The following is a 15790-nucleotide window of genomic DNA, read 5'->3' on the forward strand; positions in this document are numbered from 1 at the left end:
GCAAAGATGCAGCTTTTTTGAAACGTTGCTTCTAAAGTTTCTTCTGTCCCCTTGTTTCTCTTCTCTCTCTTTTGTCTTTGCAGGGCATGAGGAATAAGCCAGGGGTGGAAGCTACTGGCTCTCCAGATTCTGTGAGAGGCAGAGGGGAAAATAAAGCCATCAAGTAAGTGTCTTGGAGGGAGTAGATGTAGTTGCATGCAAATTATATAGGATGTGGTGATACTATCACATTTTAACAAGTCTTTTTGATTGCAAATGTAGTGCTGAAAGCTCCCTGTGCAATGTCCATTCTGAATTATTCCTCCAAGATGAAGTTATATGAAAATGCTTCTTGTTTTTCAAAGAGGGTAATGTCTCAAATAGCAAAATATGAAGATATATATACTTTTTTGTCTTAGTAAAGATTGTTAGTTTTTACAATTATCAAAATTGAGGAAAAAATGAGTCTTCCATATTTTTTAAATGCAGCATATGAAATCTTTGTTTTATTTTAGCATTAATAAAGGGAGTTTTGGATGGCCAAAGTATCATTCATTTCAATTCCACAAAGAGTCTATTTGCTCAATAATCTGGTCTTTATTTTTACGGATGTACCTTCTCTGTTTTTCTTTATCAGTGCCACACTTTTCTTTAAAAGTGCACAACCTCTTTTGTGCTATCAAGTAATATTGTGCAATATATTTAATTCAGACAGGAATGTTAGCCTGCTAGCATTACTACTAAATTAGGTCTGATTTAATTAAAATTTTACTTTCTTACTCAAACTTTTGACTGACCTTCTCTTATACATTGTGTTTTTTTGTCTAAAGCTAGTTTTATTTAACCGTTTTTTTCCCCATTCCCTTCTCTTTTTCCGTCTGCAGTGATCTAGACAGAGATTTTTGGAATAACAATGACAGCAGCAATGTGCAGCAGAGGTGGAGCTCCTATCCACCCAAAGAGTTTCTCTTAAACATGTCTCCCTACGCTCCCTATGGAGATCCTCGTCTAACACCAAAGTAAGTCTTGATCGTGGATGTCTCTGTATGAGCAGTTTATTTGAATGGCCACGTCTGCTTAAGACTTTCAAGCTAAAAAAGTGCACTGATAGACCGGGGGTGTCAGAATCCAGGCATCGAGGGCTGGTATCCAACATGTTTTCCAACCAACTTGCCATTCCTTATTGGCTAAACACACCTGATCCAGGTAAACAGCAGCTGACAATGCAGGATTTCTGGAAAACCAGCAGGAGGCCAGCCCCCGAGGCCTGGACTTTGACACCTCTGTGATCGGCTCTGAAATCACTAATAGGCTCTGAGGGGCGAAAATGAAGCCTGAAGTGGTGTAGCCATATTGACTGGAGTTTACTCTGCCAAACTCTACAACATTCCAATATTGGGCAGTTAGGAGGAACAAGGTGAAATAAGAATTTTGTTAAGTCAACCCATGGGGGTTCACCACAGATCAACACTGAAATGCCTTTAATTGTGTACAACTATGAGCTGTAGTGAAATCAAAACATCTACAACCTTGCAAATATCATTGGGTGGAATGAAATAAACTGAATATATTGTTATACATCACTGATTGCATAACTACTATAGGCAGAGTAATTTCCATATATTTATTTTTGAATTTCTTTAAGGTAGGAGTCAATGGCAAGGTGCTCTGTTGTGAAACCAGCCCCTAGTGGTCATTTGAATAACTGCAACATTTTGGAATTTCCCGGTTGGCTTCAAATTTGAGTAGCAGGATGTAGGGCTTGTTTATATAAGACAAATGACTAGGAAATTGCTTACAGAGCAGTGAATAGTTTTTCCCACCACCTGTTTTGATGTTTGTGTGTTGCAAATCACTCAGAAATCGTTCAAATCAAATGGAAAGGTCAATCAATATCTCTTTCTCTAGTTATAAGGTCACATTAAAAGTCTAATGTGGAGCGGAAAATCCTCAGTTTAGACACATCTTTTACTGAAGTCTCTTCTCAGTCTTGCCAGTCCTCATGTTTCTGCATGTCCACATTCTGGTGGTGTTTAATATGCACTGCTTGCCATGCAGCACCTAATAAAGATGTGTAGATCCATTACCTATTGTTGCTGTTTTGACAACTGCTGTTACATTTTACCCATAATGGGTTTTCGCTGAGAAGATGCAGGTTTTGTCTTCCAGAAAAAGCCTAATCAAATATTCTAGTTTGTACATTTTTAAGAAATAAGAAAACAGTTCCTGAGAATTCTAACACAAGTCCAAAGAGGCTTTTTAATTTGATTATTTCGTACAAGGAACAATAAATGGAAGCATTATGTTCTCTCTGCAGAAAAAAATCTTGACAATGTAATGGTTTTCAGCGCTCCTAACCTCAGGAGACCTTTATTACCTCTCACCTGTAGCCTGTGTTGTGTTACCATGGAGACCCACAGTCCTGAGAAATTTCAATGTTTTGAATGAACATGTTTAAAAATGTAGCCCCTCAACACCAATCATTTAAATCTACTTCTCAGGAAATTGTAAAAAACTTGACTTAATCTGGAAATCTAAGGCACTGAATGCACTGCAGAGCTTGACTCTCGTTGACTTTTTTAAAAATGTTTCCCAGTAGTTTTTCATTTTAATGAACATCTTGACATTAGGGCAAGTGCGCTTATTTTCCTTTTGGAACCAAAGAAGGATGGATGAGCAACACTATTAGCAGTTATTATCAGTGCAATAATATAATTTATGTATAACATTTTAACAGAAGGATTCCAAAAAATAACACAGACTCTGTGGCAAAAATAAAACAGTTGTTTGAGACCCGACATGTAATTAACTTATGTACACAGTGCAAAACTATATAAACAATAAAGTCTGAAAACTTCAGAAGTAACTTTACCTAGAGGGATTCCACTTCATCAGTCTCATATATGCATTTGAATAAAATTATATGTAAATACAGATAAAGACGTACAAGAGATAAAAACAGCATTATAAAGTCAACAAAGCATGAGCCCTAACTGACTTCACAGTTTTTTTATTAGCTTTTTTAACCTTTATGCTAATAGACAGTTTGTTTTATCTCACTACATATATATGTATATATGTTTTGGTGTTAAAAAATGTTATCAGTGCTATTTTATAGTGGGTTGTGTTTTCTTTGTTTCTTTTTTTTTTTTTCAAACCTAATAAGTCCATCAATGTGGCTATAATGCCTCCAAAGGCAGAGTTAGCAAAATCAAATAATAAATAAAATAGATAAAAGGAAAAACAAAGCTCATTGACCACAGCTAGGTGAAAGCTAAATTCTAGCAGTGCAAATGCATATAAAAAAACTAATTCAAAGTTGTCTGTAGTGAATAGTTCTGGACCAACATGCAACCACATTTTAAGTTAAAATGTTAAAATAGTTAAAATGCTTTAAATACCAGGGTAAATACTAGAAAAGTCAAGCACATTTGAAAACAGTCAAAAGCATCTGAATGATTTAGACATGATTTAAAAAAAATCTGGTACTAAACCAAACCAAAGACTTAATAAAACAGTTAAGAATATCTGGATAATATTGAGCTCCATATTGAGTAAGGCTAAATCCTGACCTGGTTAAACAAGGTGTTTAAAAAAAGTTAAACATTGTTCAAAGCTCCATTCATTTGTTGTGTAATGATGTAATGATGTGTAAGGATGTACCCTGAACAGGTCATTGTTCAAGGCTAATTCCCCCTCAAAATTAACAGGTTTAAAAGGGAAGTAGGGAAAAAAAACAACTGGTGTCTTCAGTTCCTTATTAACAGCTGTTATAGTTCTACATTTTTTACTATATTTTCATTAACTCCAAATGTATATCTTATACCAAATAATCCAACAACAATGTCGTTTCACATTAAATTATGTTTTTCTGTCTGCCAGTATGTAGTCTTTGTTTTTGTCATATCACACTTTCAACCTGTCCATGTTTTGTGTTTGTCTTCTCTTCTCATAGAGCTCTAAGAGACACTCTGACAGCTCTCCTCCTCAGCGCTGTTTGAAAAGAAATGCTATCCTAGGTGTGCAACAGAGCAACCGAATGTTAAATTGATACTAAAATGCCTGCTTCATATCAATCTCTGCTCCATCATTTAGATGCATTTTGCACGATCACTGAGGCATCGAGTAAACCTCTTTGTTCCTATTCTCTTTAATTACTACTCACTCAGCTCTTTTGGAGTCACCAGGTGATCAATTACTTTTTCTGTGCAGTGGAGATGAAAATATGCTAAATTCAGTGAGTGGCGGTGATCACAGTTTTTATTCGACTGCTCATTATATTTTTGACAACAGTGTTTCAGTTTTGCGTGGCATTTATAAGGCTACTAACGATCTGACTTCTGCTGTATGTGAGAGCAGATCATCTGGTCTCTGAAATGTTCTGATAATTGTTTTGCAAGATTTCAAAGATGTCTTGTTTGAGAATTTTATATCATGTAAAAACAGGTCAAAACAAAACCTAAAAAATGAAAAAAGAAAAAACTTGTGGAAGTCAAAAGTTAGGAAGTTAGTGTTCTCACCTTTTAGGCTAAAATGGCTCAACGTTTGTCTTAAAAAGGTAGATAAGGATGCAGTTTGGTCTCCCAGTTTCTTTCCAATCTGATCCTAAAATGTTTTCCACCTTTTTTTCCTCAAAGCTTGTACTTTATTGGTGTTTTGCTCAATGCACACTTGCTCACAATGACAAAACTTTAGCAAAACAACAACACTAATGACAGCTGTGAGATTTTCAATTTTGAATAGATGAAGCATTTAAAACACAAGGCTTGTTTTCCATCAAAAGTCACATCCTGGTAATGTAAGCACTGACAATCCCATCTTTCCATTGATTTGTGGATGGTAAAGCTGAAGGAACAGTGTGAGTAGAAAAATGACACTCCTAACTAAATAAGTCTAGTCAGAAGTTTAACCTCTTGATTCCTGAATTTATTTCTGGCGAACAAAAAAAATCACTTATCTTTTTGCTTTCGGGGCAGCACGGTGGCGCAGTGATTAGCATTCTTTCATCACAGCAAGAAGGCCGTAGTTTACATTCTTGCTAGGTTGTGTGGGTTTTCTCCGGGTACACTGGCGTCCTCCCACAGTCCCAAAACATGCTTCATACATTAATTGGCCACTTTAGTCTAAATCGTCCCTAGGTGTGCATGTGTGATTGTGTCACTCTGCGACAGACTGGCAACCTCTCCAGGTGACCCTGTAAAAAGCCCAAAAGGGATTTGGTGGGCTATAAAAATGAAAGGATAGATGATTTTTACTTTCAAGTAGATGCTAAATTAAAGTAATTTTGGAGCCAAAGCAGTTTGATGCATGTACTACCTGTGACTAAGATGAGTAGACCTTTCAACAATAGCACAGAAATGACTACACCCCTGTTGAATCAGGGCTTAGTAAGCAAGTCTGCATGATGTCTACAATTAATTCAATTCATAAATGTTTAGCTGCGAAAAGAAAATGTCAGGAAAGACGAATGCCAGAAGGCAATGTACACATGTTGCTGTGTTGTAAGTAAATTAATTGTTATAAATATATTTTATTTTTTATAAATATGTTAAAATGTTTGTCAAGTTGTCCTGTTGTACTGCTCTGTGTTGTGTGGCGTCCCCACATTGTGCGCGGAAGTCGGCATCCTGTTTGTTCTCGTTTCTGTGGCCACAAGGGTGTCCAGGTGAGCCGTAGTGACTTTGAGGAACACAATAATGATTTTTTTTTTTTTTTTGCATTTATTTGCCTGCTTCACTTGCAGGCAATAACTGCTTGAGATATGAAAGACATTATGTGTGTTGAAGCTATAGAGACCAGTGCTGAGTCTCACTACTTGTGCCTTGGTCTTTTAAAGCCTGAAGATGATGCATCTTCGTCATTAGTCATTTTTGCTGCTTACTTCTGAGAGCCAGAAACTTGATAATTCCAGTCTCCTGTGTTTGTGTGAACTGAAGCAAACTGATTTATTTTGATTTAAGGTAGATTGGAGATGACTGTAGCTGCCATGGCAAAAGTATCGTTTACACCCAGCCTAGGCTAGATAGATTTTTATTAAACAAAAAAAAGTTATTACTTTCTTGTTCACAGGGTTTAAAAGCCATGAGTAGAGCTTTGATTTTTATTTAAAGTCACTTAATTTCACATGCAATGTGTTAATCACTGGTTTAGCTAACAGATCTGACTAACACAACCTCTGCTTTCCGGTTCTACGTTTGTGCGTCTGTCTCGTTTATCCCTCTTTTTCTACATCTTCTCAAAATCCTTCTTCCCGTTCGTCCGTGTGATTTTGTCTGTGACTCCCACCGCCCTTTTCCACCCAGTGGGGCAGTGGATAAGGGTGGTCAGGGTGGTGCTGGACCCTCGCCGGGGGCCAGTGACAGCGGGGGTGGTGCTTGCTCCGGTACAGGAGCAGGGCCAAGTCGCAGTGACAGCGTTCGAAGCATGGTGTCTGGTGGCAGCAAGGCAGGGCGCTGGCAGACGGTCCAGAGCCACATGCATGCCGGAGGCCTGCGGTTTGGCAAGTGAGTTGATCTTGGTGACTTGGGGAAACGCATGAGGGGCTACCATGGGCACAACAGCAGCATGGTGTGGATATCACAGAAGTGAGTTTGTCTAAGTATCATTCATGGATGTCTTGCATGCACTTTAAAAAATAAAAGAATATTCGGATGCATTGCTAGTAAAAACAACAGAATGGACTGAAAACAAGTAGCCTTTCTAGTATAAACAACCTTCAGACTCATAAATAATATCACCCTACAAGCAGCAGATGTCAAAGGTATTATTATGTTATTCTGGAGTCTGCAATTCACTTAGTTCACACAAGATGCTCAGACCTTTAAAAGATGAATGTTTATTCATCTGAAGTTATATCCCATTTCAGTCTGAACCACCGGAGCATAAACAGTAGCAACAAAGTTTTATTAGGCCAAAGATACCAACAAAACATTTTCCTGCAACATGGATGAACATATTTCAATTTAAGCCATAATTCTCTGCTTGTGTAAATGTATAAAGAGAACAAAATTAGGTCTGTAAAGGAAAATAAAAGAGGATGTTAGAAAAAAAAAAAGATAACTATAGTTTACTGTGGTGTTATTTGATGCTCTGTTAAAGGTTTTTGAGTTGCGTCACGCAGAAACGGTCTCTTTTTTAAGTTATGTTCACACCGGGCATGTGATGAACGTGCGTTTAGCATATGATGTTCACACTGGACTGTCACTATCTGATATCAGATCACATGTCCGCCACCTACAGTTGGAAGAGGCTTAGCGCAAAATGTCGAAGAAATGTTGTTTCTCCACTTGCATGTCTGTTTTATGCTATCCAAAAAGCTTTATGGGGGTGTCCAACTAAACTTTGGAGATTTTCAACACATATGGACAGTAACTTTGTAAAGCCCAATCTATCTGAAAGTTCTTATATTCTTTTGCAGAAAATCCTTTCAGAATTGCTCAAATCAAGGCTTTCAGTAACATAACTGCCTGCATTTTTTTTCAGACATTTTATTTATTTATTTTACTTTGAAATGCAAATTCACTGTTTACATAAAAAGCACAAAAAGTCGAGAACTGTAAAGCATCAGGATTTGTGAAAACAAACAAAAATGCTGGCCATTACTTACATATTTTTCTAACAACTATTTATTACCAATGTGTTTTTACTGTATCTGTGTTGATTGATCATGACAATTTATTAGGTTTACTTGTAAAACTGGGAGCAAATTTTTAATGTGTCAAAGTGATGGCCTTAAACTCAGGAAGCAATGAAATGTAGGAACCATTAAAGCTTTTTTTATTCATATCGTTGTCCACCTTTAAGTGTAAAGAAGCAGATTTACCACAAAAGAGAAAAAGACAAATACCAATGCAAAATGTTATATGTACCACTGAAAGCTGCAATTATTCTTTGTTTTAAAATCAATGGGTTGTTGTGACACTTAGAGATTAATCTATGGTGTTGCTGTCACACTAACTAGTGGTTAAAGACAAGCTTGAAGCAAACCACTGGCCTCTGGGATGAGTTAAAAATATAGGGTTTTGAAAAGTATTTGTTTGTCAGAGTTAAGACAAACAGTTAATGAAGAATCAGATCATTGGCTAGCTTTGCTTCCAATCAAGTATGAGTGCATTGATAAATCCAGCATTTGGAAAATTTCCGATCAGTGAAGTAAAAGGAAATGTGACTGCATAAACTAGTATTGCAGACGAAGAACCAAGTAATTAAAATAGTCTTTTTGTAAACAGAACCTGTTAAATAAACAGCATATTTCCTTCGGAAAAGTGGAAAACGTTCAACAAAACAGTTTGACATGTGAAGTCACCCTTCTATTGAAGCTCTGTCTTGAACTCTTCATGATAGTGTGTGTCCTTGCTCTGGTTTAACTGAAAGTACAGAAAAATAGCCATCTTCTGCTTTGACACTTGTCTTTTGACTGGACAGAAAATCTGAGAAATGCGTGGAAATTCTTCCTCTCATTGCAGAGATCACCTCACAACAGCCTACAAAGCCCTTACAAATAGTTTTCATCTCATGTAATGCAAGAAAACATCATTAAAATGATGTTTTCTTGCATTACATTTTAAATGCCCAGCATCTGTGAAGCTGTTTGTGTTTTCTTCAGCTCTGTGTCTCTTCCTTTGCATGGTTTTCTAAAGATGTGCTATCATAATCTGCCCCTTTTCTTATATTTTAATTAATTTGGTATTATCTCAAATCAATGCTGCATTGTGCGAGAGTTTTTCAAATTTTGACAAATATTTGTTTGTGAGTTTGAATCTTAATTATCAGCTTAACTAATCGTTTCTTCCGTCACTCGTCTGTCTCATTCACTTCTCGCTTCTCCTTTTAAGTCTGGCTATGTTTCCATTTCTCCTCTGGAATTGGTTTCTATTTTGGGCATTAACTTCTCTTCTTCTCTGTCTGTCTCTCTTTCACTCCCCTCTCTGTGTTTCTTTCTGTTTTTGCACTCTCCTTGTTTTTCCCTCCCTTAAACTTTCATTAATTACAAAATCATTCAAGGTTTATAGTCATCTTAATTGACTTTCAAGCAGGATGAAATGTGAAAATAACCCTCTAAGTCGGTAATGGGATTCGGCAGATAAAGAAAGCTCATGCTCAGGGCATATGAATGACTGCTGCGACTCAGATACATGTAGAAGACAGCAAAGATGTACGCTGCCTGACAGGACATGTAGTTACAGCCATCCAGGGAATCGCTCTGAAGAAAGGATTCTGTAAGGCTGATGACTTTTTTCAAAATGAATAAATTTAGTGTCAGCTGTATGACACTGGATGAGGTAACAAAATGTATCAGCACAAAAACTGGCCCCCAGATGTTGGAGCAAATACAACCATCAATCCAGCCAGATGTATTAATTTATCATGTCAGTTATATTACTGACTGTTGATTGAAGCTAAAAACAATGTGCAGCAGAGATTTTGTCAGCTGACCTTTTTATTTGTTGTTCATATTGATCATGTCATAGAGGCAGTTTTATTTGCATGTCTATACAACAAGTCATTGTCTTTTTTTTTCTTTCTGTGAGTTTGATGTTGGATTAATTCAATTCTCACAGTTTTAGGATGAGTGTGCCAAACTTGACCCATGCTCTTTTCTTTTGATAATGTACTTAGTTGACTCATTTTAAGCAATATGCTTTACAAAAAGTGCTCATAATCAGTACAAATAATCAGAAATTTACTGAACCATTTTGTATCCAATTATAGATATTAGATATTAGTAAATTTCGATAACTGTTCCTATAGAAATGTTTGTCATGAGGCATCCTGAATCAGAAATTTTAATCTCTAATTGGGTCAAATAAATGGACAAATTAAAGTAAAAAGTAAGGTTTAGGAGTCTAAAAAGAATGTTTCTAGGAGAAAGATTGTTTTCTTCTCTTAAGTCTGACTGATGATGCAGTTGGAAACTGATTTACAGAAAAAGACAAAGTGTTTTGTTTTGAAAGGGTTTTTTGGACTGTTTTTTTCTGATTTGATTTATTTTAAGTCTTGGATGTTTTTTATGTTTAATAACCCATGTACTGTTTTTGCTTTGCACTTTTGATGAGCTTTGAGGTTTTAAAAATGAAAGGTAAAATATAAAGAAAATAATGTACTTGACATAAAAAGTGACATCTGCAAAAATTTTGGCTTGTTTTTCAAGTTCTCTTGCTGTTTTTACAAAAACGGGTTTGTAGCACAACACAAAACATTTGCCAGTGTTACTACAGGGTTATGAGACTGCAGCAGAAATTGTTTTCTCTCAACAAGCTGTGTGTTAGTCTGTGAGTTGAGTTCTTTCACAACTCACATGCTAACAGCGCACCCAGGTGCAGCTTTATAGGATCATAGATTTCTGCTGCTATCCAAAAAAAACTCCAACAATACATTAGAAAGGGAAATTATTACATATACCTGTTTAAACTTACTTTTTCTGAAAGCAATGTTGGGATTTACCTTAGTTCTAAAACAGCTGTCTAAGGACAAACACCAAAGCTGCTTTACACTGGGGGATATCTGGTGTTATGTAATTCATTCACCTTTTTATGTTTAATATTTTATATTAATAATACATTAATAACAGTAGAAACTTCTTATTTTGAGTAAGGAATGTTGGCTTTAAAATTTGAATCTAGATTTGTTTTAATTTTTTTGTATATTTTATTAAAATTATGCTATATCATTTTAAATGATATAGCATATTTTTGACATTTTTGTTGCTCTTAAACTCTATGTTTCTCAACTTTGACAGTATCATGGGTTTCTGTTATCGCTGTCAGTATTTTTTTTTAATCTAAATAACATGTCAGTTAGCAGGAACATAAATAAAAAGAACAAAAAGTAATTGTATCCATCCCTCCAACCACCTGAGGGTGGATGGACCATGGCTTCTGACTTGCTGATTCTCATCCCAGCTGCTTTACAGTCCACTGAAAACTCAAATGTACACAGAAGATCTGGTTTTGAAAAAGCTAACAGAATATCATATGCAAGAAGATGCAAAAAGATGCAATCCTGTGCTCCCTGACTCAACTCCTTCCAGCTTCTGGCTGAGTCTTAAACTTCTGTTCATAAAAATTATAAACAGAACTGGTAACAAAGGGCATCCCTGCCAGAATCCAAAATGCACCAAGAACAGGTTTGAATTACTGCCATCAATAAAAAACCAAACACCTGACTTCCATGCAGCATCACAGTGGGATGTCATTTAAGTCTGGTCCACAACCTCCAGAGGCTGGAGGCCCTCAGGGCGGACCTCAACCACTCCCTGGTGCTTTGCTAAAGAGATACCTCAGTGACTTAAGCTTGAGTGGTGAACTGGCCCATTTCTGTGTTCTCTGTTTTTGGGTCCTCAGCAGGGGGCACATCTGTGGCATTCAGGAGATTGTCAAAATATTTCCCTTCACCTCTCAATGATACTCTCAGTCGGCAGAGAACAGATTTCTCCTCCTGAGGTGCCAACTAGTTTGCCAGACTTTCTTTGAGACCAACGGTTATCCCTTTTTCACAGTCTACCAGGACTCCATCCAGACCCAAGTTTTTGCCTCTGCAATTGCATGCTGTTTGAACTGCTGGTACCTGTCAGCTCCTTCAGGGATCCCACAGGCCAGCCAAATTTGATAGGACTCCTTCTTCAGTTTGACACTATATCACTTGCTTCCACTAACCACCAAGGCTTTGGATTGCCATTCCAACAGGCAACAGAGACCTTACAGCCACAGCTTCAAACAGCTGCAAAGACAATAGATGTGGACAACATGGGCCACTCTGACTGAATGTCTCCAACCCCCCCATAGGTACCTGGTCAAAGATCTCTCTTTGAAGTTGACGACCCATTTGATAGACTCAGCCAAATTTTCCCAAGGGACAGATTCTGGCCAGCTGAGTTGGTCGGTCTTTTTCGGCAAGTCCAGCTACTATGTGATTATTTATTTATGCTCTCCCCTCTATTCCCCCAGTTGTCAAAGACACATGACCAAAATCAGATGATCTTCTGTTGAGGATGTCTTGGTGCCACATGAACTGAGGGATGCCTTGGTCTCTGACATTGTGTTCACTAAAGACTCCAAGAAGGCTGAGCACTCTGTACAGCTACTGGCTCAAGCTTAGGCTCTTCTCCTCCCAACGAGATGACGTCCCATGTCTCAAGAGTCCAGATTGGGCTGTCAGGCACAGTCCAGGCAACGTTGCAGATTTTGTTTTAAATTTAAATCGTCACCTGCAATGGAAGACCCTCGCAGGAGCATTTGCCCCAGACAGCACAGACCCCAGGATCACTCAAGCTCTCAAAGTCGTATGCACAGACACCTAAATAGAGAGTATTTCTCATCTTTTCGAACTCGATTTTGACAAACTTTAAATCTCCTGAACCGCTTTAAGGCTTTGTCGTAGTCTGTGAGCATATGTAGCATAAAAAAGACAGATTCTAATCAAAGCCTGTCCAAAGGAGAAACCTAATGGTTTGATCTCAGTGAGTGTCTATATGTGGGAAAACATGCATGCTTCAGTGCATGTATATTTAAGTGCCTGTCTTGTATTTTTTTTTCTTTTTTTTCTATAGCCGTGCTCTGCTCCTCTGGTTGATGGTCTTCCAGCCCTCCAACAGAGTTAGAGGCGAGCTAATGCTGAAGAACTCTGCTCGCTTAACTCAAGTGTAGGCAGTAAATCCTCCCTCACAACATTAGGTCCAGACAGGGCTGTTTAGCACAAGCTCACAATCATCAGACAGAGAAGTGATTGAGGGGAGGATAAGGTGCGAAGCACTATTACAGAATTGTAAGTGAAGCAGAGCAATAATTAGACAGCAGATTTAAAGAGCGGCGATTGAAAGGGCTGTAGAGATAGAGAGATGCAAAAGATGTGAATTGGGGGCGAGAAGAACAAACAGGGAATATAAGAAAGCTGACTTAAGAAGTGCAAAGAGAGAAAGGAGAGTCGGAAAAACATTTGGGGAGCGGAAAGGACCTTGGAGAGAGATGGATGGAAGCTAAAGGCATTAAGGCAAGGAGGTGAAAGTGGGTCAATGCTAATTAAGAAGTGTAACACAGAAACAATTCCGTTCAGTAAAGAACAGTGATACTTTTCTTTTGATTTACCTTGAATGTAGTTTTTTTTTACAGTTTTGCAATAATGATTAAACTGTAATATGAAACCAAAAACTTTTACATTGTAGTTTATTTCTAAGTAATAAACCTCAGAAGTGATGTCTAATTTTTCTTATTCTTTCATCTTCCACACTCAGTATTATGTTATCACAATTTTAATCTGTGCTGCATTTACAAATTCGTTTTCCATGTTTGTCTTCAGTAATTTCATTTTAGTGTAATCATGCTTTATAATTTCAGCACAAATCTCTAGACTTTGATTTTGCAGCTGCTTTTCAGTGTTGCAGCTTTTATTAAAAGTTTAACGGTCGACTACTTGTATTTCTTTTCTTCCTCTTTGGCCCTGTGATCCACACAGTTTTGGGGACGCCTCCCTTTCTTCTGCCTCCACCCTTGAGCACATCCCATCCTCGGCTGTGGCAAGGCCCCGTCCTCTGGTCCGGCAGCAGAGCCTCCAACAGCCTCTCACTCACCAGCCTCCCCCGGGTCCAAACGACCCTCCGGTCACCTCACAAAGTCTGGGCCAGCTCCACACGGGTCCAGGCGGCGGGGGCCACCGTGGGGGCCCGCGGGGGGTCCGGGGGAGTCCGGCTGGAGCCTCCCGGTATCGAACAGGGGCCGGACGATCACGCTCAAATCCTGGCAGCTGGGACCACATGATGGAGCAAATCCGTCACAGAGGGCTAGACGTCAAGTCTTTCCTGTAAGTGTCAACAACTTGTCTAATCTGATCTAAGTAGGACATTGTAACAGAGATAAGTTTCCTGAAACCAAATACAGATATATATAATTTGTTGAAAGGGAAGAATGTCACTAATGCACAGCACTATTTTCATCTAAAGTCACTTAAATAGTTTTGATAATGTTAGGAAACCAGATTACATAATGATAAACTGAAGAGTTAAGACATTGTGATCTATCAGTTTTGCTAAAACATAAACTACACATGGTACATTCTAACTCAGGCACATAAACAGGTTAATTTAAAGATTAACTTTTTAAAAGCAAAAACAAAACATCACAATTTACCCTGCTTTCAAAATCCATGTTTTTGTTCTAAAACCAATATATGAAGTTTTTAATAAGGTAAAAAGTGCAAATGCATCTGAAGCTTTTGGTTTTTGTTTGCCCATCTGTCATTGCTTTAAGCATCTAGTAATTTTAAGCAGATATAAGTTGACAGTATTTAAATCTAAAAAAAAGTTTTGTGTGGTGCTCTAATTTCCCACATAGTGGGGCTGATCATCTCAAGTGTACATTTTGTTCAATCTCATTCTGTTTCTTTCACATTTAGTTAATTAAAATACCTTCCAAGTTCCATACTGATCCTCCATCCCTATATCAAATCAGACATTGCTTAACTTTAACGTCCTGGATTTGCAGAGTGGAAACTTGTTTTTCATTTCCAATTGAAAGATACAGCTCTTAAACCAATATATCTTTTGTTCACTACCCATCTTTGGTGTGCTTTGTTGTCCATCAGCAGCAAAGTTACTTTCTGAAGAAGTCATAAGTAATGGACAAAAATGTAATGAATGCATTTAATTTTACAGAAGGACATGTATCACATCTTTAAAGAAGATGAACAAGCATTAGTTCATATTCAGTGATCCCAATTCAACATGGCCAGAGGCATTATAGTATTTTAAATATTTTTAATTTTCTTAATATGGCTATATTTGTGTGATCGTTTATCTTTAACCTCATCGTTCAAACTTTTTCTTTTAATGTTTTTTTTGTAGACTCCTAAATTGTAATTGTTTTGCAGCAGTCTAATAAAAAAAAGGTGTAACTTCTCCAACGTGACTCATTTGCAAAATATGGAATACATTTCAGTGTACAATTTACTGTGAATAGAAATAAAGATATATATAATTTGGTAAAACTGTGTTTCTATTAAGACATTTGCACCATTTCTCACTTAATGCAATGTTCAAGAAAGAGTCAAATATTGCACATGTAGCAAAGCTGTTTTTGCGTGTCCTCCCATTAACATTGTCTGCAGGCAGTGGCCTTGCTGCCTGTTTGAATCATTTTTCAAAAAAAAAAAAAATGAGTACATATGTAGTGCGGTGGAGTCCCCCTCCTCCCCCTCCTTCTGAATCTCACTGGACCAGACACATGAGTTGTTGACCCTGTGGGGAATGTTAATATGATGCATTTGTGATCATCCGTGTAAGAACAGCTAAATGCAGCTGCATCACGTTTGCTGGTACACTGTGCCACCTCACTTTCATTTCAGATCAATAGACCAGCTGTAGGTGGTAATGATTTGGTTGGAGTGCTCCTGTCTTTTTTCGTCATCTAGACAAATTCATTCATCTCATCGATGAGCATTGGTGTTGTTTACGTTTCCCCAGCGGGCTGCTGTCTCTTGTTTGTCTTGTTGTCAGCATTGATTTTCCAAAACAGCATCTTGTAAGTGGAGGAATGCTCTACCAAAAGCAAATTAGAAGATGAATATTACAATACATGGACAATTCTACAAGAAATACAACTATGAAACTTTGGATTCCAATGAATTCGCTCATTGGTTTTACTTAAGTTGACAGTTTTTCATTTATCAACCACAGTGTCTGGCTTATGAATGAAGCATGTGGAAAAAGTCTTTTTATTTTTTATTTTAGAAGCATAAAAGGGTTGTCTCTTAAGTAACAATATATATTTGGGTTCTCTGCTCTCCATACATGACTTTGTCTCTTAGAAGCAGATACGTTGAA

At 37.5% G+C, this 15790-nt stretch overlaps 1 protein-coding gene across 5 annotated transcripts in view; it reads left to right on the plus strand.

Moving 5' to 3' along the window:
* Positions 1-15790, plus strand: part of syt7b (synaptotagmin VIIb) — a 97934-nt gene that overhangs the window by 44757 nt on the left and 37387 nt on the right. For 3 of the 5 annotated variants that reach the window (XM_020713656.3, XM_020713661.3, XM_020713664.3), the window contains 4 exons: positions 84-163; positions 864-998; positions 6282-6482; positions 13429-13773. In XM_020713656.3, the coding sequence (XP_020569315.1) occupies positions 84-163; positions 864-998; positions 6282-6482; positions 13429-13773 (761 nt within the window). The remainder of the gene's footprint in view (positions 1-83; positions 164-863; positions 999-6281; positions 6483-13428; positions 13774-15790) is intronic. The other 2 variants (XM_078945167.1, XM_011489545.4) reach the window with 1 other exon arrangement.

Source organism: Oryzias latipes, chromosome 3, assembly GCF_053564925.1.
Source record: "Oryzias latipes strain Hd-rR chromosome 3, Olatipes_Hd-rR_3.1".
NCBI lineage: Eukaryota > Metazoa > Chordata > Actinopteri > Beloniformes > Adrianichthyidae > Oryzias > Oryzias latipes.